Source organism: Bombina bombina, chromosome 10 (assembly GCF_027579735.1).
Source record: "Bombina bombina isolate aBomBom1 chromosome 10, aBomBom1.pri, whole genome shotgun sequence".
NCBI classification, from domain to species: domain Eukaryota; kingdom Metazoa; phylum Chordata; class Amphibia; order Anura; family Bombinatoridae; genus Bombina; species Bombina bombina.
The window spans coordinates 109,590,280-109,612,945 of record NC_069508.1 but is presented as its reverse complement, the minus strand read 5'-3'; the positions used below and the strand labels follow the sequence as shown (position 1 = coordinate 109,612,945).

Below are 22,666 nucleotides of genomic sequence, written 5' to 3'. Positions count from 1 at the left end.
GCAGTGGCTAGCGTTGCCCTCAATTACTCTCCTACGATACCAGTGCTGTTGTGGTGCTGCTCCTTGCGCTAGGACGCCAATCCCACCGCTGCCGCCAAATGTTACGGTTGCCTCCAGGCTGGCTGGAAGTTGGACCGTAGAAAAGGATGCTCCTAGCGCTCACCAAAGGATCATCAGCACCATAGTCACTCTAACTGCTGCGTAGCCACCATAAGTAACGCAGACTCTATGAACCACCGCTGCTGGGCTGGTATCTCGCCGTCTGCTCTGCGCCCTGGACCTACGACCAGGCTCCAGTAGGTGAACCTCTTCCTTCTGTAGCAATCCCCGTAGCTAAGGGAGTATGAAAAGCATAGCAATCCCTGTAGTGATTATAAGCTGTCCCCTACAAACATGAGTCAAAGCTGCAAGTTAGAGGGTCAAAAATAGGTCTGATGTGCTGGAGCACACAGCCTCCTTTTTATTGAGGTTACATGCAAACAGGACACTCTCAGGGGGAGGCATAAAATCCCCCCATCACACATTTGATATTAGATAGAGAGACACTCCCTTTGACAGGCCACAACATTTACTTCAGCAGATAACATTACACACAATAAAACAATGCAGTCCACCTTATCAATACTAGTCTGATTAGACAATGGGAAAGTTGATCACTAAACCTAAATTAGAGCTAATCCCAGCAGACTTGTATTTAGAATAGGTTTCTTGAAGCTGAACAAAATTTAACTCTTAATGGCACACAATGAAACTGAACCAAGTGGGAGAAAGCCAGGGACAAGTCATTTCACAGGTCTGGGGACATAGTCTTAAAGGGGGCATTGTTCACCAAAGTCACAATATGTCCCCAGACGGTTCCCAAAGGGCCACACACACCCAACAAAAGTCAATATACTCTCAGGGGCACAATCTTCCAGGGGCCATAGTCATGAGGAAGGAGGCTGGCAAATAGGCTTCTCCAAAATCCAGGGAAGCAGGGCAACCTTCCATTTAAAGGGCCAGTCACAAATAGCAGTTTGTAACACCATGTCTACAGTATATTGTATAAAAATGTCTCAGAGTTCTTTAGTTTAGGACACAAAGAAGGATATACAGTGTCTTGATTAATATTTTCAGGAGACACTACCTTAGGTAGAAAACTGTATTGAGTGCAAAAGACATCCTTATTTTGATGAAAAATAAAATAAGCTAGCTAGCAAGAAACAGCAGACAACTCTGAAACTCTTCTATGAGAGGAAATAGCTAAACAAAAAAAAACCCTTCCAAGACAAATGTTGACTATATTATGCATGGGTTCAAATGGAGGATCATGTAAAACCCTTAAAACCAAATTAACACTTTCTATAGGGGGGTGACATTTTCAATAACGTGGTCTAGTAGCAAGACCTTTGTTATTATACCCAGACAATCCCTTAACAACTAGCGACGTACAGGGTACGCTGTGGTCGTTAAGGTTCCAAGGTGGAGAAATTGATTTACCTACAGGCCTGATTCTGACAAGTGCCTAAACAAAGGCCCGATAAAAAATGGAAAGTGCTGACATTTTACAGTTTAAAGAGCTTGCTGGCAAACCTTTATTTGACCCATCCTGCAGAAACTGAAGGATTCTCTGAATTCTAAAAGAGTGCCAACTAAGTACATTTTATCACACCAGGAAAGAGAAAACCTTCCAAACATTGTGATAAACTTCTCTAGTAGCAGGCTTTCTTGCTTGGATAAAAGTTTCTATTACCACATCTGAAAAGCCTCTGTCTTTTAAAAGTAAGTGTTCAATCTCCAATCTCTGGAAAGAGCAATGGATAAAATAAGTATGCTAGACACAAATACCAAGGCACTGCTAGAGCATCTACAAGTTCTGCTTTTGGATCTCTGGATCTGGCACAGTATCTGGGAAGCCTGCAATTAAGACAAGAGGCCATAAGGCCGCACCGACTCACAATCTGTGACCTTATGTAGAGACCATTCTTCCCAATTAAGATATTGTGATGGAAGTGACATTGAGTGTATATTGGCACAAGCCCTCTGAACATGGATCTGCATTGATCCATGAGAGTGCTTTTTGAGATAGGGATCTTTTTTGGAAAATTGTTTTTCTAACCATGCCTGTGAAGAAACAACAATAGTTGGTCATGGCCAAAAATTCAAATAAAGCCTGAACCAAAATATCATCCAGGTAAGGAGCTACTGAAATACATTTAACTCCTATCACTGACAGCAGCACTCCCAGTACCTTTGTAAAAATTCTGGGAGCTGTGGCTAAGCCGAAAGGCAGACCAAAAATCTGGAAGTGTTTGTCGAGAAAGGCAAATCTGAAAAACTGGTGATGGTCCTTTTGAATAGGGATATGAAGTTATGTGTCCTTCAGATCTATTATGATCCTAATATGACCCTTTTAGACTAGAGGTAAAATAGTACATATCATTTTCATTTTGAAAGCAGGAACTGTCAGAAGCTTGTTAAGCAATTAAAGATCCAAGATAGGTCTGAATGTTCCCTCCTCTTTTGGAATGATAAAGAGATTGGAGTAAAACACCTGACTATGTTACAAATCCAGTACTTGAACTATCAAACCCAAAAGCTCCAGATCGTGAACACATTGAAAGAAGGCACATATACGCGCTTGGTCTTTTGGTAAATGAGACAAAAGAAACCTTCCCTGATGAGGTCTTGACCCAAAGACTAATCTGTAACTCTGAGCTATAATATTTAAAACCCAGGGATCCTGAACTGATTAAGACCAGACCTTCTGAAAAAAGACTTAACCTGCTCCTTACCAGAACTGGATCAGGGTCTTCACGTTCATGCTGATTTAGAGGAGATTTCTTATTCTGCTTAGACTTGTTCCAGGACAAAGTTGGTTTTCAGGAAAGTCTAGAGGAATTCTAAATCCTTGACTGACATAAAGAACAAAAATGACTGACAGGTCTAGACTCTCTTAAATTTTTTATCCACGGGTACAAAAGCACTCTTTCCACCAGTAACCATAGAGATTATAGAATCCGGACCAGGGCCAAAATAACAAATTTTCCCTGAAAAGAAAGGGATAAAAGGCAAACCTTGGAAATCATGTCTGCACACCAAGATTTTAGCCATAAAGATCTTTTTGCTCAGAACAGCTAATATTCTTAGCAAGGATACAGATTATATCCATGACAGCATCATAGATAAAAGCGTTAGCCATTCTTAGCAATTTTAAGCAATATTGCAGATCTTCCACATAAGATTCAAAACAGGCTTGTTAAAAAGCCTTTCTATAGAAAGATTTACATTTTTTATCCATAGGGTTTCTGAAAAAAGTGATATTTTCTAAAGGAATTGTGTATACGTGGCTAGAGTAGAAATATCACCATTTACCGTTGGAATAGATTCTGAAAGCTCTACATTGGAAGCAGGCAGAGAAAACATTTTTGAACTTGGTAAAATCGGTAAAAGGAGTCCCAAATTTGGACCATTCTTTAGAATTGATCTCAGAGATAGCTTCAGAAACAGGAAACACTTCTGTTGATGGTGCTAATGGTTAAAATTAGTTTGCTGGACAGATTTTTATTCTGTTGACTTAGGAATTAGGATGCCCACATTTTGAAAAATCTCAAATAACAAAGACAGCAAATGTGTCCTGATCAGCTGTAGAACAATGATCAGAGTTTAACTTTCTCTTAGAAGAAAATTTACAACTGTTTGAATCTGAGTCCTTAAAGAAATCTTGAACTGATCTAGGTATGTGAGAAACTGTAGGATTAGGTACATCTATAATGTGCTGAGTTTCAGTAGTTTTACGTTAGCGCTTACTTGGAGGAGGTGTATTTGCTAAAACCTCAGTGATAGGTGATCGTACAAAGTCCTTAAAACTTGGAGCAAAATCCACTGAGCATCCCTGTGCAACACACAGTGGAGTAGGACAAGTTCCTTTAGGGAAAAGGCAGCATTACTTCGAGTAGAATTCCTAATATGTTTCAAACAAGCATTGCAAATTTAAAACCAAATACATGCCTGGCAGTGGAACGTGCCTGACCGGTATAGATAAGAGGCGCCAATCAAATATATTAAGATAATCTAAATAGATAATGTAATATATAATAAATATATATATAGTCTATGTAAAATATGTCTAGAAGCAGTGATGATCTCTCAAAGAATCATATATATATCATCTATGTAAGATATGTCTAGAAGCAGTAATTATCTCTCAAAGAATGTTCAGAACATGAGAGTAATATAACACATATGTAGAAAATAGTAACATCAATATTGTATAGTCTAATAAAAATAAAAAATTAAAACTTAACAATTGATAATTCCCAGTGATATACTTATTCAAGCGAGATAGTTTATAATCGTTTTGAGTGAGAAAAAAAGTCCAAAAGCTTCAGGCTGCTCCTCTGGTGTGTCGTGCCACGACACCAACAAATATAGATCTAGAAGACAAAACATAGAGGGCGCCACATAGTGCAGATCATACAGGTAGGTGCAGTATATGAATATAGCCAATTAGCTACTCATGTGGTGTGGTGCACGTTAGTGCAATACAGGCAGACAGGATCCAAAGGTCGTCCGGTAGACACCCAGGCAAATCTGGATCGGGTGGTATCCTTATCCCAGTGGGGGAAATACAGGTGTTGAAGAGTGTATCACACTTGAATAATCAGGCTGTCCAAGTCCCACCAGGGGGAATTCAGGGACTGAGGAGTGTGTCTCACTAGATATACCAGGCTATAGAAGATAAGAGTAGCCAATCTTTAGTTAGATGTAGATACACTGGGATGGCAATAAGGTATCCAATCCAGGGAAGATAATCAAGTGTAGCAGCAAAAGTGACAATAAAAAGTTTTTAATAAAACAAGATAAAAAGCAACGCGTTTCTCCGTGTCACAGCACGGTTTCATCAGGCTATACAGACAATAAAATAGCTGCTACACTTATATCTGTTCATATCCAATCACATCCAGAGCCAGTCCAGACCCCATAATGTAGAATTTTAAATAACATTGAAATTTTGATGGAACATTGTTTTTTTTATGGAGTGAAATGCTGATGTTGAATGGTTCATAAGCAAGATACAGGGATGTAATGGCACACTTGAAAACCTTGTTATAAGTGGGTTATTGCAGAGAAGTTAGATGGGTTGGACGGCCTTGAATTATTTAAAACTTTTAAAAGGGTCACACAAAGCTGTTCCTAGAAGACTACCTACTTTATTTTCTAGGTTATCCCCTAGTCTAGTATGTACAGAAAGTTCTCAAGAGAGCAATTGGATTCAGAAGAAAGGTACCTACAGATGTGGCAATGGTCCTTGTATCACTTGTGGAGTTATTCAAGTGGGGAATTGCTTTATACTTTTTACGACAGATGAGCAATTTGAGAGTTTATATTATGCCAATTGTATGACCACCTTTGTGGTTTACCTATTGGAATGAAGGTTATGTTTCCAGCAATATGTAGGTCAAACATCTAGATAACTAAGATCTAGGGTGAGAGCATATTAAGGATACTAAAGAATTTGTTCAAGAGTCATCTATATCAAGGCACTTTAATTTAGTACATATGACCAACATTTGTCAAATGAAAGTTCAATTCATTGATAGGATCATGCCCCCACCTAGAGGGGGTAATAGGCATAAGCAATTATCGAAACAGTAACTGTATTGGATATAGAGTTTGAGGACTATTACCCCACGGGGATTAAATCTAGAGTGGGGTATGAGTTATTTCATTGATTAACTTGATGAGTGTACAATTGAGAAATATATTTCATTTTGGGGTTAATGAAAATTTGATCTTCAAAATTTAAGAAAGTTAATTTTAGATATATTTAAGAAATAGGAATTAGCATTTACATCCTAGACCAATGTTCATCTGTGTGTATAATTAATATGAGAGCACTCAGGTATTGAATGTCTGGGGGTTTCTCATTTATAGGAAACACTTTTTGACATAAGCACATATCACTAATAGTACACATTAATATGTGGCTATATGATTATAGGATAAATGGATATATGAATACATTATTATACCTGATCTTGTATTATTATATTATATAAAAAGGTATTGCATGTTTTCTTGCTCTTTTGGTATATCTCATGATTATAAGGCGATATTTTCATATACCTAAACTTCATTATTCTTTTAGGAGTGTAACGTGACATCTTTTTCAACATGCAGTATTTAACATATACTGTGATTTTTTAACACATAAATATGCTTTGATTTTAATTTGATGATTTTATTGGTCACTTTCTCTTTAAATTGAGAGATCGCATCAAGAAGTATTATCCTATGATTAAGTGCCTGTTGTGGGTACAAAACGCGTAAGGACGGCCTTGCTACTTACCTCTAAGTTTTAAATTTCGAATAAAAGTTATTTTTTAATCTTCTTTACAACAGCCTTTGATGCCCTTTTTGTGCGGCTGCATTATTTTTTTTTTTTTTTCACACAAAGCTGTTCACAAGCTAATTTTGGGTTCAAAAGGGGTGGAAAGATTATTTAAAATCACATTAAACTTAAAATGTAATTATCTAGTTTAATTATTCATTATTAAAGAACTTCATAATGCCATTTCATTATTTATTTTTTATGCTTTTTCCATAATTTAACTCTCAAAATAATAGTGTTTACACCCTCTCTCCAGAGAGACTGGAGTGCAGAACCCTGACACTCTTACATGCTACACAGTGATTGGCTGACATATGCAGGAACCCTGTCCCCAATTAGTCCCAAAACCCATAAGTATGACAACATTCAGACGGATTTTCAAGAGATGTGACCTATGACTGCAAAATAATTTTGGAAAATGTTACTTTAATATCCCTTTAAATATGGCTCACATTCACTGACTCTCAGTCACTCATTCATTTACTCTCACAGCCTCATTCAAACTCACTCCCTTTCTCTCTCCACTATTTTAAACATCTTTTCAATTAATTTCTATTATCCAATTATATTTGTTCTCTTGGAATCCTTTGTTGAAAAGCATACCTCAGTAGCCGTAGGAGCAACAATGCACTACTGGGAGCTAGCTGCTGATTGGTGAATGCCTGTTGTCATTGGCTTACTGATATGTTCAGCTAGTTCCCAGTAGTGCATGGCTGCTCCTTCAATAAAGGAAACCAAGAGAATGAAGCGAATGTGATAATACAAGTAAACTGGAAAGTTATTGAAAACTGTATGCTCTATCTGAATCATGGAAAAAAATTATTTCATGCCCCTTTAATTTCTCCCATCATAGGTTCTTTCTGTACAGCCTCGTGCATTTATCAGCCCAGTGATCCAGTTGTTCTACCTGAGAATACGACTGCAGATGCTATGGAACATTGGATGAACCCAATCAAAGTGGAGGTACAAGGTGGCAACTAATAAGCAATATTATCAATGTGCTTTTTTAGAAGAATATATAAAATAGATGTTATTTATTACAAAGTACAGTTACACTCATAAAAACACTATCTAATAAAAAATATTCTATTATTCTAAAAACATTGCAAAAGAAAGTTATAAGGGATCAACGATTATATGTGTGTGTGTGTGTGTGTGTGTAAGTGTTTATATGTGTGTGCATATGTATTTATACTGTATATGTGTTTACAGACATATACACATATAAACACATACATGCATATGTATACATACAGTATATATCTATATATATAAATATATATATATATATATAATTTTTTTTCATTGGAGTACTTTGCGGTTATGAAGATGAAAACATGTAAAATCATATTTTTGCAATATTCATTTTTAATAAAGTGTTATTTTGTGTATTTACAGTTAATATTTGACTTCCAAATGTTCTTCACATAGCAGAATATGTTCTAAGTATCTATAAAAATAGAACATTGGAATATGAAATATTCTTATTTTCATGTCAGGTTAGCTCACTTGAAAATATCTGATCGTGTTTGCATGCGAGTGGTGTCTTTTTTTTCCCTCTATTGACTTCTATGGGGGAGTAGGTTATTGTGCTCGATGTCGTAAGTTCAGTTTTTACACTTTTACTTTTAATACAAGCGCAACCCGATGCACACAGAGCTTACTTCTAGAGTAGTTAATACTCAAGCAGGAGCGTTAAACAGTGCTCCACTTGTACTCTGGCACTTAATGGGACATTTAACTAAAACGAAGCATGCAAAAAGCCTGGAACACAACATAGCAGCTGTTTTGCAAGAAATGCTTTTGAAAGGAAACTAAATTAAAAATGTAATTTTCATGATTCAAATACAGCGTGCAGTTTTAAGAGATTTTGCCATTTGCTTCCATCATCAAATTGTGCAAGTCTTTTCATATGCACACTTAATGAGGCACCAGCTTCTACTGAGAATGTGCAGATGTACACAGCATATATATGAGTCTGCGATTGGCTGATGGCTGTCACATGATACAGTAGGCTGGAAAATTGAAGGAAATTTTAAAATTTGTCAGAAAAAAAATCTACTTATTTAAATTTCAGAGTAAGTGTAATTACTTTTTATCATGTATTTGCTGATTATGCAAACACATTGTGCAAACACTGCTGCTATCTAGTGCTCATAAGCATTCTTACAAAACCACTGCCATCTAGTGTTCCAGAAATGTGTACTCTACCTACCTTGATTTTCTCTTCAACAAAGAATATCATAGCAACAAAGTAAATTTGATAATAGAAGTAATTTGGAATCATTTTTAAAATTGTGTGTGTTGTCTGAATCATGAAAGAAAAAAATTGATGTTTCATATCCCTTTTATGTTTAGACATATGTTTTACTTGCATAACAGAACATTCTGATTTACTAGTTTGTTAAAGGGGCAGTCTACCTGAAAATGCTTATTGTTTAAAAAGAAAGATAATCCCTTTATTACTCCCCAGTTTTGCATAACCAGCAATGTTATATTAATACACTTTTTACCTCTGTGATTACCTTGTATTTAAGCCTCTGCAGACTGCCCCTTTATCTCAGTTCTTTTGACAGACTTGCATTTTAGCCTATCAGTGTTGCTATTTATATGGCACACCTTAACTAGCGCTGTCTAGCTGTGAAAAGCTGTCAAAATGCACTGAGATAAGAGGTGATCTTCAGGGGCTTAAAAATTAGCATATGAGCAGACCTAGGTTTAGCCTTGAACAAAGAATACAAAAGAACAAAGTACATTTGATGATAAAGTAAATTAGAAAGCTGTTTAAAATTATATACCCTTTCCGAATCATGGAAGTTTAATTTGGACTAGATTGTCCCTTTAAAGCTGTTACTAATAAGTATATCAATATGTTTATGTTTAAATATTTATGATATTGATAAAAGCTATATATTCTGCCTCTTACACACTTTTTACCTACAGAGCATCATGTGCACAGGAAACCTGAAGTGGTACCCAGAGCCCACTATACTACACTGTATTCCCTCCTGTGAGGTATAAACATTACTTTAAACATATGATTTATTTTGTAGAAGATTTAAAAGTGTTTTTTTTTAACTTTTGTTGTTAAATTACTAAGTCATTTAGGTTAGTTTAAAAGAAGACTTGCTATACCTACTGTAGAATATTAAATGTATGATTTTTCTTTGTGTTTATTTTTGTATTGGAAATAGCTGATTTTGCTCATTACATCCATCACCATTAGGGATGGGCGAATGTTTCTAAAAATACGAAATTTAAAATGAATTTTGATACATTCGTTCGAATCAAATTTGAAATGTTTATATAACATTCTATTTTCAAATTTTTGTTTGCGAATTTTATTGAAAAAAAATTATTTGTTCGAATAATAGAATGTTTAGCTATGCATTTATTCCATTTTGAAATGTAATATTCAAATTCGAATGTGACATTCGAATTTGAATCTAAAATTCGAATTCGAAATAGTATTTCTAGTCTACAACTGTGTTTAATAATTGTAATATTCGAATTTAAATGCTACATTAGAATTCGAGTGTAACATTCAAATTCAAAATAGTATTTCTAGTCTAATACTGCGTTTTATAAATGTAATATTCAAATTTGAATGTCACATTCAAATTCAAAATAGTATTTCTAGTCTACAACTGTGTTTTATAAATGTAATATTCAAATTCGAATGTGACATTTGAATTCGAAATTGACATTCGAAAACTGTAAATATCATTCAAAAATAGAATTTGTAAGAATATTCGTTCTTATCAACATTATATTATGTAAATCAAATTTCTACAATAACATTTGTTCTAACATTCAAATTTGTATATAAAACACATTCGCCCATCCCTAATCACCATAAATAAATGACTGAGCCCGTAGGTAAAGCAGACACCTGCTAATGTTATAAATGTCTAAACATAGCTACTGCATGTAATGTGATTTATGGTTGGGCACAACCTGCTATTTCAGATACAAAAATATCTGCTTCTCTCCTGTCCCCCACTGGGAGATTAATCAGTGCTATCGCCTCCTGTTTACATATGTTTGGTTTTCATAGTTTCAGTATAGGTGGTGAAATAACAAATCAAAGCTACAGGAGCTGTTTTCTAACAATAACATACACTCCATCAGGTAACATAGAACATAGGGAACACATTTAAGTAGAGAAAATGTTGGGGTTTTTTAATACCTCCTGCATATATTCATAGACAAAGGTGATAGGTTTTACAGATCTTTTTTACAACTGTTGTGCTTGCAAGAGTGCCCAATTACACAATTAATTAAACATCTAATTTATACACAACTAGACTACAATGTAAACTGTCTCAAGGACACCACATTTTATTTGCATTTGCTTCAAAATCAGAGGTTCCAGCAGTTCTGGTTTCCTCTAAGAGTCCCAATACTTTCTAGGTATAAAGCAACTTGCAGGAAACTTGGAAATCTTAATGCATTTTAGGATGACTGCCTCTATGAAATATGTAGTTTCCTAACTTACCAGCAGATTTTAGTGCAAAAATGATCTGAAAAGGCCTAAGTTACCTTAAAGGGACACTAAACCCAAAATTTTTATTTTGTGATTCAGGTAGAGAATACAGTTTTAAACAACATTCCATTTTACTTCTATTATCTAATTTGCTTCATTCTTTAGATAACCTTTGCTGAAGAAATAGCAATGCACATGGATGAGCCAATCACATGAGGCATCTCTGTGTAGGCACCAATCAGCAGCTACTAAGCCTATCTAGATATGCTTTTCAGCAAAGGATACTAAGAGAATGAAACAAAATAGATAATAGAAGTAAATTAGAAAGTTATTTAAAATTGCATGCTCTCTTTCTAAATCATAAAATAAAAAAAATGTGGGTTTCATGTCCCTTTAAGTATCTTTTACTCCTTTGACTGCTAACGACAGCTCTGAGCCGTCGCAGCGTTTCCCACTCTGGTGCTAACGACGGCTCAGAGCCATCGCTAGCACTCTCCCACCTTGAGGGAGATCTGGGGGCTGTATAGTGACAGGCATCGCTGGGGCTTCCCGTTTTGCGTGTTGACGTCATGTGCAATGACATCACCACACAACTTTATTAACAAAATGAAAATGTTAAGTATAGGAAAAGGGGGCATGCTGCTTAGAAGCCTGTATCTCAGGCATCTAAGCAGCTACAGACCCCCAAGATGCACTGTTGGAAAGGTAATCGCATTTTGTAAGTCTTGGGGATCTGAAAAAAAAAGTTAAAAAAATAAATTAAAAAAAACCTTAGAACAGTTAGCACCCAGGTGGGAGAAGTACTTAGCAATTAATGAGTCCAATTTAACAAAGGTCTTGCGGACCTGATCCGACAGTGCAGATCAGGTCCGCAAGACCTCGCTGAATGCGGAGAGCAATATGCTCTCCGTATTCAGCATTGCACCAGCAGCTCACAAGACACCGCCCCCTGCAGACTCGTGGCCAATAAGCCCCCGACAGGGAGGTGTCAATCAACCCGATCGTACTCGATTGGGTTGATTTCCGGCGATTCCTGTCCCCCTCATCAGAGCAGACGGACAGGGTTATGGAGCAGCGGTCTTTAGACCGCTGCTTCATAACTGCTGTTTCTGGCGAGTCTGAAGACTTGCCAGAAACACGGCCCTTCAAGCTCCATTCGGAGCTTTATATATAGACCTCAAAGAGTTAATAGGGACCTACTTAATTCCCTTGCATTAACATAAGCACAAAATAAATATAGGTCTTATAATTCTACCAGATACTGAATTCCAATGGCATATTGTTCATAGGTTACCATTTTGTAAAGGGCCACCACTAGTTGTTCTTTTGTCTCCTTACTCAGCTTTGCCTTTGTACATCTTAGGATATGTCCAACCTTTTTATGGATTTCTGCAGTTGGATTTCATGTCTAATATCAGTCTCTAACCTTTACATGGCTTTAAGCAAAAGTGATAAATGAATGTGTCTTGGCTCTTTTCATTGTGAGTTAGTGACTGTTGTTTCTCTGCAGCCTTTTCAAGGAGACGGCTGGTGTGATACCATTAATAACCGTGCATATTGTCAGTATGATGGTGGAGACTGCTGTGCTTCTAGTTTGTCATCTCACAAGGTAGGTAAACAATACAGTTTTCACTTAAAGATGATTCAGATAGAACATATGAATTTAACAATTTTCCAGTTTACATCTATTATCAAATTTGCTTTTCTTTTAGGGTCCTTTGTTGAAGGAGCAGCAATGCACTGCTGGGAGCTAGCTGAACACATTGGATGAACCAATGGCAGGAGGCATATATGCGCAGCCACTAATCAGCAGCAAGCTTCCAGTAGTACATTGATGTACGTTTTTTAACAAAGCATACCAAGAGAACAACACAATTACATAAAATACGTAAAATGGAAAGCTATTTAAAATTGCATTCTCTATCTGAATCATGAAAATTTGATTTTGATTTGAACGCCCCTTTAATTGACTCTTGCTAGGTGCATTTCCTTAAAAGGACATACAACTTGTATGTGAGGCAATATCAATAATTAAGCTCTGCATTACAAAATATCTCATTTAAATGTAATGTTTCAAAAACATTTAAAACTGTTATTGAGTTTGGTTTGCAGTCCAGAGATATAGTCTTTGAAAATCTGCTTGTGTATTATTTACCCTATCTCCTCCTGTGGCCAGCTAAGGACAGATACAAATGTGCTGCTTCACTAATCAAACAATCACAGTGTAGAATGGAGAAGACCTGGGCTTCTGAGATCTGATATATATACACAATTCAACCTCTCACCAGAATTGGACGAAGTACAATGTTCAGATTTAAAGAAGAGGGAAATAAATAAATAATGAATGTACATTAAAGGGACAGTCTACACCAGAATTTTTATTGTTTTAAAAGATAGATAATCCCTTTATTACCCATTTCCCAGTTTTGCATAACTAACACAGTTATAATAATACACTTTTAACCTCTGTGATTATCTTGTATCTAAGCCTCTGCAAACTGCCCCTTTTTTCAGTTCTTTTGACAGACTTGCAGTCTAGCCAATCAGTGCCTGCTCCCAGATAACTTCTCGTGCACGAACACAGTGTTATCTATATGAAATACGTGAACTAACACCCTCTAGTGGTGAAAAACTGTTAAAATGCATTCTGAAAGAGGTGGGCTTCAAGGTCTAAGAAATTAGCATATGAACCTCCTAGGTTAAGCTTTCAACTAAGAATACCAAGAGAACAAAGCAAAATTGGTGATAAAAGTAAATTGGAAAATTGTTTAAAATTACATGCTCTATCTGAATCATGAACGTTTATTTTGGCCTAGACTGTCCCTTTAAAGAATATGTTCACAATGCATAATTTATCATTTTTTTGTGAAATGTGATTGTGTGTTCATGCTCCTCTTTATAGGGACACAGTACTATAAAATTTGTTTCCTCTTAATGTGATCCAAATTGTGTCTGAAATAGATAGTTTTGCTCATTTAAACCACCACCTGTTGACGTTGTCCTTCAGAACATGCACATAACAGTAGGGTGAACTACTTTTCTACAGAGAAATGCTTGTTACTCATATTTTCAGTATAGGTGGGGGACAAAATTATCTATTTCAAATAATAAATAAAGGTAAATAAATAGTTTGCATGCAATGAAGTACACCGCAGCAGGTAAAATGGACCATTGGGAACACAAAGGAAAGAACATTTTAGAGCACAATGTCCCAAAATTAAACTTGCATGACTCAGATGGGGCATGTCATTTAAAACAACTTTCCAATTTACTTTTATCATCAAATTTACTTTGTTCGTTTAGTATTCTTTGTTGAAATCTTAACCTAGGCAGGCTGATATGCTAATTTCTAAGCCCTTAAAGGCCACCTCTTATCTGAATGCATTTGACAGTTGTTTACAGCTAGAGGGAATTAGTTCATTTGTGCCATATAGATAACATTGTGCTCACGCCCGTGGCGTTACTTATGAGAGGATACTGATTGGTTAAAATGCAAGTCTGTAAAAAGAACAGAGATAAGGGGGCAGTCTGCATAGGCTTATATACACAAGGTAATCACAGAGGTAAAAAGTATATTAATATAACCGTGTTGGTTATGCAAAACTGGGGAATGGGTAATAAAGGGATTATCTATCTTTTTACACAATAACAATTCTGGAGTAGACTGTCCCTTTAATTACAACTATTCTACAAAAACAATATTGCTGGAGCCAAAATCCCCAAAAATGGTATCTGGACCAATGGTAATTTCTGTAATGATCACTTTAAGAACTCTTAAGATAAGCAATAAAATTATATTAAAGGAATTGGAAGTCTTGCTTATCTTAAGAGTTCTTAAAGTGATCATTTTATTTATTCATTGTAAATTAACCACTGCATTTCAACAAATCTGCATACAAAATAAATGTTTTAAAAAACTTTGGGGCTTAATACACCAGATGGGCTATTTAAATAGATCATCTACAAAACTTTTATGCAACGAAAAATCTAGTGTATAATGTCCCTTTAAGCAAAAATCAATAGTTTAAAGGGAAAGCAAACACCTTGTAATTAACATATTTTTCTGCAATTTTCCAATAAAGTAACATATTTGTAGAGTCTGAATGTTTTTAGAACAGATTAGGAACTTGTTTGTTGCAGTTGCTTTTCAATGGTCAAACTCCAACTTATTTCCTTATTTGGAGAAGCCAAGTTGGACTTGAGTGTAGAGATGACAGGATTTGCCACTGCCATTATAATAACAAAAATTTAATTATTTGGCTTCATCAGAAAAGATAAGATAACAAACTGCACATTAGAGAGATATTTGGCCTTCATACCTGCTCTTTGCATCCGTCCACTTGTCCGATTTGAACGAGCATTTCTGATGGTCAGTGTGGCTTTGCATTCTAAAGTTATTTTTTTATTTCTTGCAATTGGTGTTATTTTTCATTTGTAAGTGTGTGAGAAATTCCACTATACACCAATAAAGCCTATTAATCAGTCGATGAGCAATTTGTCCTTAGGGTTTAATTGTACTCAGACACGTACTTCTGGTTGCCAATAAAATAAAAATAAACATCCCTTTTTCAAAGCAATATATATATATATATATATATATATATATATATATATATACACACAGTATATACATTGGGGCAAAAAGTATTTAGTCAGCCACCAATTGTGCAAGTTCTCCCACTTAAGAAGATGAGAGAGGCCTGTAATTTTCATCATAGGTATACCTCAACTATGAGAGACAAAATGTGGAAACAAATCCAGACAATCACAAATCCAGACAATCATAAGAATTTATTTGCAAATTATGGCAGAAAATAAGTATTTGGTCAATATCAAAAGTTAATCTCAATACTTTGTTATATATCCTTTGTTGGCAATGACAGAGGTCAAACGTTTTCTGTAAGTCTTCACAAGGTTGTCACACACTGTTGCTTGTATGTTGGCCCATTCCTGCATGCAGATCTCCTCTAGAGCAGTGATGTTTTGGGGCTGTCGCTGGGCAACACAGACTTTCAACTCCCTCCAAAGGTTTTCTATGGGGTTGAGATCTGGAGACTGGCTAGGCCACTCCAGGACCTTGTAATACTTCTTATGAAGCCACTCCTTCATTGACCGTACGGTGTGTTTGGGATCATTGTCATGCTGAAAGACCCAGCCACGTTTCATCTTCAATGCCCTTGCTGATGGAAGGAGGTTTGCACTCAAAATCTCACGATACATGGCCCCATTCATTCTTTCATGTACACGGATCAGTCGTCCTGTTCCCTTTGCAGAGAAACAGCCCCAAAGCATGATGTTGCCACCCCCATGCTTCACAGTAGGTATGGTGTTCTTTGGTTGCAACTCAGCATTCTCTCTCCTCCAAACACGACGAGTTGTGTTTCTACCAAACAGTTCTACTTTGGTTTCATCTGACCATATGACATTCTCCCAATCCGCTTCTGGATCATCCAAATGCTCTCTAGCATATTTCAGACAGGCCCGGACATTTCCTGGCTTAAGCAGGGGGACACGTCTGGAACTGCAGGATCTGAGTCCCTGGCGGCGTAGTGTGTTACTGATGGTAGCCTTTGTTACGTTGGTCCCAGCTCTCTGCAGGTCATTCACTAGGTCCCCCTGTGTGGTTCTGGGATGTTTGCTCACCGTTCTTGTAATCATTTTGACCCCACTGGGTGAGATCTTGCATGGAGCCCCAGATCGAGGGAGATTATCAGTGGTCTTGTATGTCTTCCATTTTCTAATTATTGCTCCCACAGTTGATTTCTTCACACCAAGCTGCTTGCCTATTGCATATTCAGTCTTCCCAGCCTGGTGCAGGTCTACAATTTTGTTTCTGGTGTCCTTCGACAGCTCTTTGGTCTTCACTATAATGGAGTTTGGAGTGTGACTGAGGTTGTGGACAGGTGTCTTTTATACTGATAACAAGTTCAAACAGGTGCCATTAATACAGGTAATGAGTAGAGGACAGAGGAGCCTCTTAAAGAAGAAGATACAGGCCTGTGAGAGCCAGAAATCTTGCTTGTTTGTAGGTGACCAAATACTTATTTTCCACCATAATATGCAAATAAATTCTTTCCACATCAGACAATGTGATTGTCTGGATTTGTTTCCACATTTTGTCTCTCATAGTTGACGTATACCTATGATGAAAATTACAGGCCTCTCTCATCTTCTTAAGTGGGAGAACTTGCACAATTGGTGGCTGACTAAAAAAAGAAAAAGAAGATATTTTACCTCAAAAATGTCTTAATCTCACTAAAGTACTTTGTGAACAGTTATCCTTCAGCTACTGTCATCGGAATAGTTAAAAAAAAAAAAAAAAAATCAGCAAATCAACATCATCAGTGCAGAGTTTACAGAGTTTATGATTTCACCATATCATGAGATTTTATAGTATAAATATCTTTAACCCCTTCACAAAGGTTGCTGTAACATGTAACAGTGAGGCATGCTCAAATAGCGTGGTGTTAATGTTGTCAGCAAGATCTTTCCCCTACAGCCCTTGTAATGGAAAGACATATGAGGTATGGTGACCATTGTGATGGGGTTAAAGTGAGGAAGGAAATAAAGTGACTGTGAATGCACATGCCAAATGAAAGTCCTGGATCAGACATCCTGATTGGCTGCTTTATAATATGATGTAGCTACTCAGGACATTTTGAGGTAAAATATCTTCTTTTTTTTCCCATATAGTTCAAATTTTACTTTTTTGGGGGGCTACTTGGAGACTACTTCGGGATCCAGTGTTCCAGACTTATTCTACATTACAAATAGAGCCGACTTGCCTCTCTTTTTACCACCTGCTGAAAATATTTCAGAGTCAGTTTTTCTCACTGTATTTTTTAGAACTTGTGCATAGCCAGCACTTATCTGGAGTCTATAATATTAAAGTTCTACCATCTTAAGTGGCTGTTAAATTAGAACTGCTATTAACATATAAGAGTAGTGCTTATTATTTTCTTACTTTAGAGCTTATTCCAGCACAGTTGCATAGGTCCATTGCCAAAGCAGAAGATACTTTTAAGGAACACCGAGCTGTTGAAGCTGAAGCTAATGGAGTTGTGTATTCCTTGCTAAGGCCCAGCTGTTAGGTACATGCCAGTTGCGTATTCCTTGCTAAGGCCCAGCTGTTAGGTACATGCCAGTTGCATATTCCTTGCTAAGGCCCAGCTGTTAGGTACATGCCAGTTGCGTATTCCTTGCTAAGGCCCAGCTGTTAGGTACATGCCAGTTGCGTATTCCTTGCTAAGGCCCAGCTGTTAGGTACATGCCAGTTGCGTATTCCTTGCTAAGGCCCAGCTGTTAGGTACATGCCAGTTGCGTATTCCTTGCTAAGGCCCAGCTGTTAGGTACATGCCAGTTGTGTATCCCTTGCTAAGGCCCAGCTGTTGTTAGGTACATGCCAGTTGTGTATTCCTTGCTAAGGCCCAGCTGTTAGGTACATGCCAGTTGTGTATCCCTTGCTAAGGCCCAGCTGTTGTTAGGTACATGCCAGTTGTGTATCCCTTGCTAAGGCCCAGCTGTTAGGTACATGCCAGTTGTGTAATCCTTGCTAAGGCCCAGCTGTTAGGTACATGCCAGTTGTGTATCCCTTGCTAAGGCCCAGCTGTTAGGTACATGCCAGTTGTGTATCCCTTGCTAAGGCCCAGCTGTTAGGTACATGCCAGTTGTGTATTCCTTGCTAAGGCCCAGCTGTTAGCTACATGCCAGTTGTGTATTCCTTGCTAAGGCCCAGCTGTTAGGTACATGCCAGTTGTGTATTCCTTGCTAAGGCCCAGCTTTTGTTAGGTACATGCCAGTTGTGTATTCCTTGCTAAGGCCCAGCTTTTGTTAGGTACATGCCAGTTGTGTATCCCTTGCTAAGGCCCAGCTGTTAGCTACATGCCAGTTGTGTATCCCTTGCTAAGGCCCAGCTGTTAGGTACATGCCAGTTGTGTATCCCTTGCTAAGGCCCAGCTGTTAGGTACATGCCAGTTGTGTATTCCTTGCTAAGGCCCAGCTGTTAGGTACATGCCAGTTGTGTATTCCTTGCTAAGGCCCAGCTGTTAGGTACATGCTAGTTGTGTATTCCTTGCTAAGGCCCAGCTGTTAGGTACATGCCAGTTGTGTATCCCTTGCTAAGGCCCAGCTGTTAGGTACATGCCAGCCAATAGACATTAGTAGGAAGCAATTACACTAATTCACCAGTCAATGAGCACAACTGATACAGCTTTATTAGCTTTCATTTAAATTTAAACAGCTTTAAAGTCACTTTTTCTTGGATAAAATTAAATAACACTGTTTAAATAATGAAGTTTCATATCAACCAAAGAAAAACATTGAGTATAATGTCCCTTTAATGCATAATAACATGCTCTAGCACATAAGTGTATTATACTATTGTTTTTTTCTTATCAGGTAACACCTTTTGCTGCTGATTGTGAGGATGATGAATGCAGCTGTCGTGACCCACATGCGGAAGAGAACAGAACTCATTAACTAAATGTTCCACCTTAAGTTACATACAAAAGAGAAGACTACACATCTACTTGCTGCTTGGAGTCCTTCTGCAGAAAGGTCATAGGCAACAACTGTTTGTTAACCTCACCCGTGCAACATGACTATGGGGATAGGGGAGCTCCCAAGAGTGGACGGATATAAAGCAGATATGTGAAGCTTGGATTAATCACTTCAGATCTGATAAAAAAAAAATGGAGCTATAAAACTAAACTGCACTACTTTGGAAAAATGTTGCATGATGGCCAAGTCTATGAACCTGATACAAACTGAGAAGGTGCAAAACGCGTTGTTATCTTTACCTCTTTATTTACCAAACGTAGACAGAGAATCTGCTGAACATGCAATAAAAGTGGACAATGGAGAGCAGTATCTTTTCTTGCAACACAAACTTGAGCCTAAATAGAACATCTTTGTGTTCGAATGACTTATCCTTTGGCATGTACATTAGAAAATGCAGTGTCCATGTCGGGGAAACATAGACATTGCTACATCATGGAATTCCACATACTGCTCAAGCATAAAGGGGAATCAATAATCACCTTATTCATAAACACACTGATTCGCTTTAAATGAGAAGCGCCACCTTAATGGAAAATGCTGTTTATAGAATACTGTTGATAGAAGCAATTAAAAATGTGTTATTTTATATCCACTGAATTATCTTTACCACATATTATTTTGAGAAACTCTATACAATGATTTGAATTTATTTCTTAGAGTATATACTGCATTTTAAAATAAATGATGTCAGAAAAACAAAAATGTGAATAGGACAGATTTTGTTTATGTTAACCCATGTTCCCATTGCATGGAGGGGCAATTTATAGTGTATCTGATGCTATATTTACGTATATCTATTTTGGAAAGTGCAGCACAGAATTGTAATGTTTGCAAAAAAAAAGATGCTCTGCATCTTCTAAGTACTTTCCAATAATATTCCTTATATAATACCTTCATTCCTTGTTCTACCTTTTTAAGACTGAAATATATCCCTTAATGTAAGTCCATCCAGCTGTATAACCACTGTATCATTTATTCTTTCCCCTTTATTAGAATATATTCATTTTTTTTTTTTTATTTTTTTTTGGGGGGGGGGGGGGGGGGGGGGTACTGTATATGTTCCTTTGTCTGCCATATTGAATGTGTGCTTTCTAGTAGGTAATGGGTATTTTTGCAGATTTCATCCTTCTGTTTAATTCTTTGTAATTCATTATTGTATTTTTTATTGTTTTGTTAATTTTTTTGTTCAACAAAAATACCTGAACACAGCAAATAAAGATAATATCCTAATATACCAGGCACAAATCAATAAAATATTAGAAACTATGAGAAGTGATGTAATTTTATAATAGGACAGAGTGGCGGCTCATGGGTTATTCAAATGGGGGTTCACAATACTGCCTCTCCTCTCACTTGCTTTGACTCCATTTCGCCCCGTCTCTCTCGCTATATATATATATATATATATATATATATATATATATATAAATAAAAGTCATGCAAAGAAATAGTGTATAGTGCACAGTTGTAAAAGAAGCTCCCAGTAAGGGATTTAGAAAAAAATCTCTCTCTCTGACCATAGAGTCAGAATCTCAAACTAAAAATGCCCAGTCCAGGTAGCCACTTCAATAACACCAGATATAAAACCGCCAGATATAGGAAGCACACATTCCATCTACAGAACACATATAAGGGGCAAATCAATACATACTGGTCAAAAGACAGAGGAAATAATTGCCTCTGACAGCCTATGGCTGTACACACTCACGGTTTCTGTACTGTTCAAGCCCCTGTCCCTCAGGCTCTGTGTGCCGTTATCCTGTAATCCTTAAATGACTCATCCACAGCCGCTGTAGGCTGTAAACTGTATCCAGCTTGTATCTCTGTAAACGCTGTGGACGTCTGATGACGTGATCCGGTGCACTCATGTGGTGCTATGCAACCAATCACCTATTGAGCTGTTCAGGTGCACTGCTGGCTCCTTGCTTCAGTATTAGGGCATAAGTGCAGGGAAAAATGCGTCCTGCACTATGAGAGAAATGCTTCCAAGCTCACTGTGACCCCAGATCCTGGCCAGTAAGTAGAAATAGCAAAAAGGTTGATCCGGTGGTCAGTATAAAAAGTAAAAATGTTATTAAATTCCAAATAGGATTAAAAAAAAAACAACCATGGTGGGTCAATACAAACACACACTCAGCACATAGTGCTCAGGCTAACATGTTTCAGTGTAATACCGTAATCATAGCTGATAGAGCCAAAGAACATTTCCATTGGTTAATTAGGATGCTTACAAGTGTGAGAAATAAGGAACATTAAACTTTAACTGTTGTCATACCGGGCAGAAAAACTATACATGCACAATTACACAAGTTAAAATATATATATCACTGCAGACATTTGGCTTAAAGAGAGAAATTGCCCCTTTTGTATTCACCTTTGATGCTTAAAACAGGAAGCACACACACACATAATTACTGACCAGCATCAAGGTCTATATAAAAATTAGTGCGTAAGTGCCTTTCCAGGTACAAGTGAAAATCAAGGGGCAAAAGGATACAATTTAAAAAAAAAAAAAAAAAAAAAAAAAGATGGAAAATAATACTAAAGATAGAGGTGGAAATATAAGAGGTAAGGATGGGATTACCGCTGTTTCATATTTAGAATGATAAAAAGCCATTAGTGTTCATGTCTATACCCATAACCTTATGTTTTGCCCCTTATGTATATAATCTGATACTTAATCTGAAGGGGACCTCTTATTTCTATTAATTGATAAGGTCGTATTCAGAATTAAGACCTTTAGGGACTCGAGTCTGTATCATGAACACCCAAAACATTTCACGTTTGCCCAAAATCTGACCTCTATCACCTCCACGTAAGGGAGTTTTAACCCATTCAATTGCTTGCCACCTCAAGGTAGCACTGCTTTTGTTGTGAAAAAAATTGAAATGTTTAACGAGGAGAGTTGTGGCTTCACCAATTTTAATTGTAGATTGATGGTTGAGTATCCTGGCATTCACTTCAGTACTGGTGAGGCCCACATACTGTAGGTGACATTCAATGCACGTGAGTAAACATCCTCCTATGTCATCTTTTTACTTGCGTGCATTGAATGAATTTAAAATACCATAATTAGTAATCAAAAGCACCTTTGCATAATATATAAAAAAAATATTAGGCTACTACTTGCAAAAAGACTTACAAACAAGCATGTATCTGTTTTAAGAAACGAATCCATTAATTCTCACTCGATTAGGAGACTAGACCAATCAAGCTGCATAGAGAACTCAGGACCACATTGTTGCCAT

The 22,666-nt window shown here is 37.0% G+C and overlaps 1 protein-coding gene across 1 annotated transcript in view; it reads left to right on the top strand.

Moving 5' to 3' along the window:
* PAPPA2 (pappalysin 2) overlaps positions 1–20,438 on the top strand; it is a 234,009-nt gene extending 213,571 nt beyond the window's left edge. Inside the window, exons 19-22 of the mRNA XM_053693304.1 lie at positions 7,227–7,336; positions 9,317–9,388; positions 12,370–12,468; positions 19,257–20,438. Coding sequence (XP_053549279.1) covers positions 7,227–7,336; positions 9,317–9,388; positions 12,370–12,468; positions 19,257–19,337 — 362 coding nt within the window. The 3' untranslated portion in view covers positions 19,338–20,438. The remainder of the gene's footprint in view (positions 1–7,226; positions 7,337–9,316; positions 9,389–12,369; positions 12,469–19,256) is intronic.
* Positions 20,439–22,666: the final 2,228 nt, after the last annotated feature.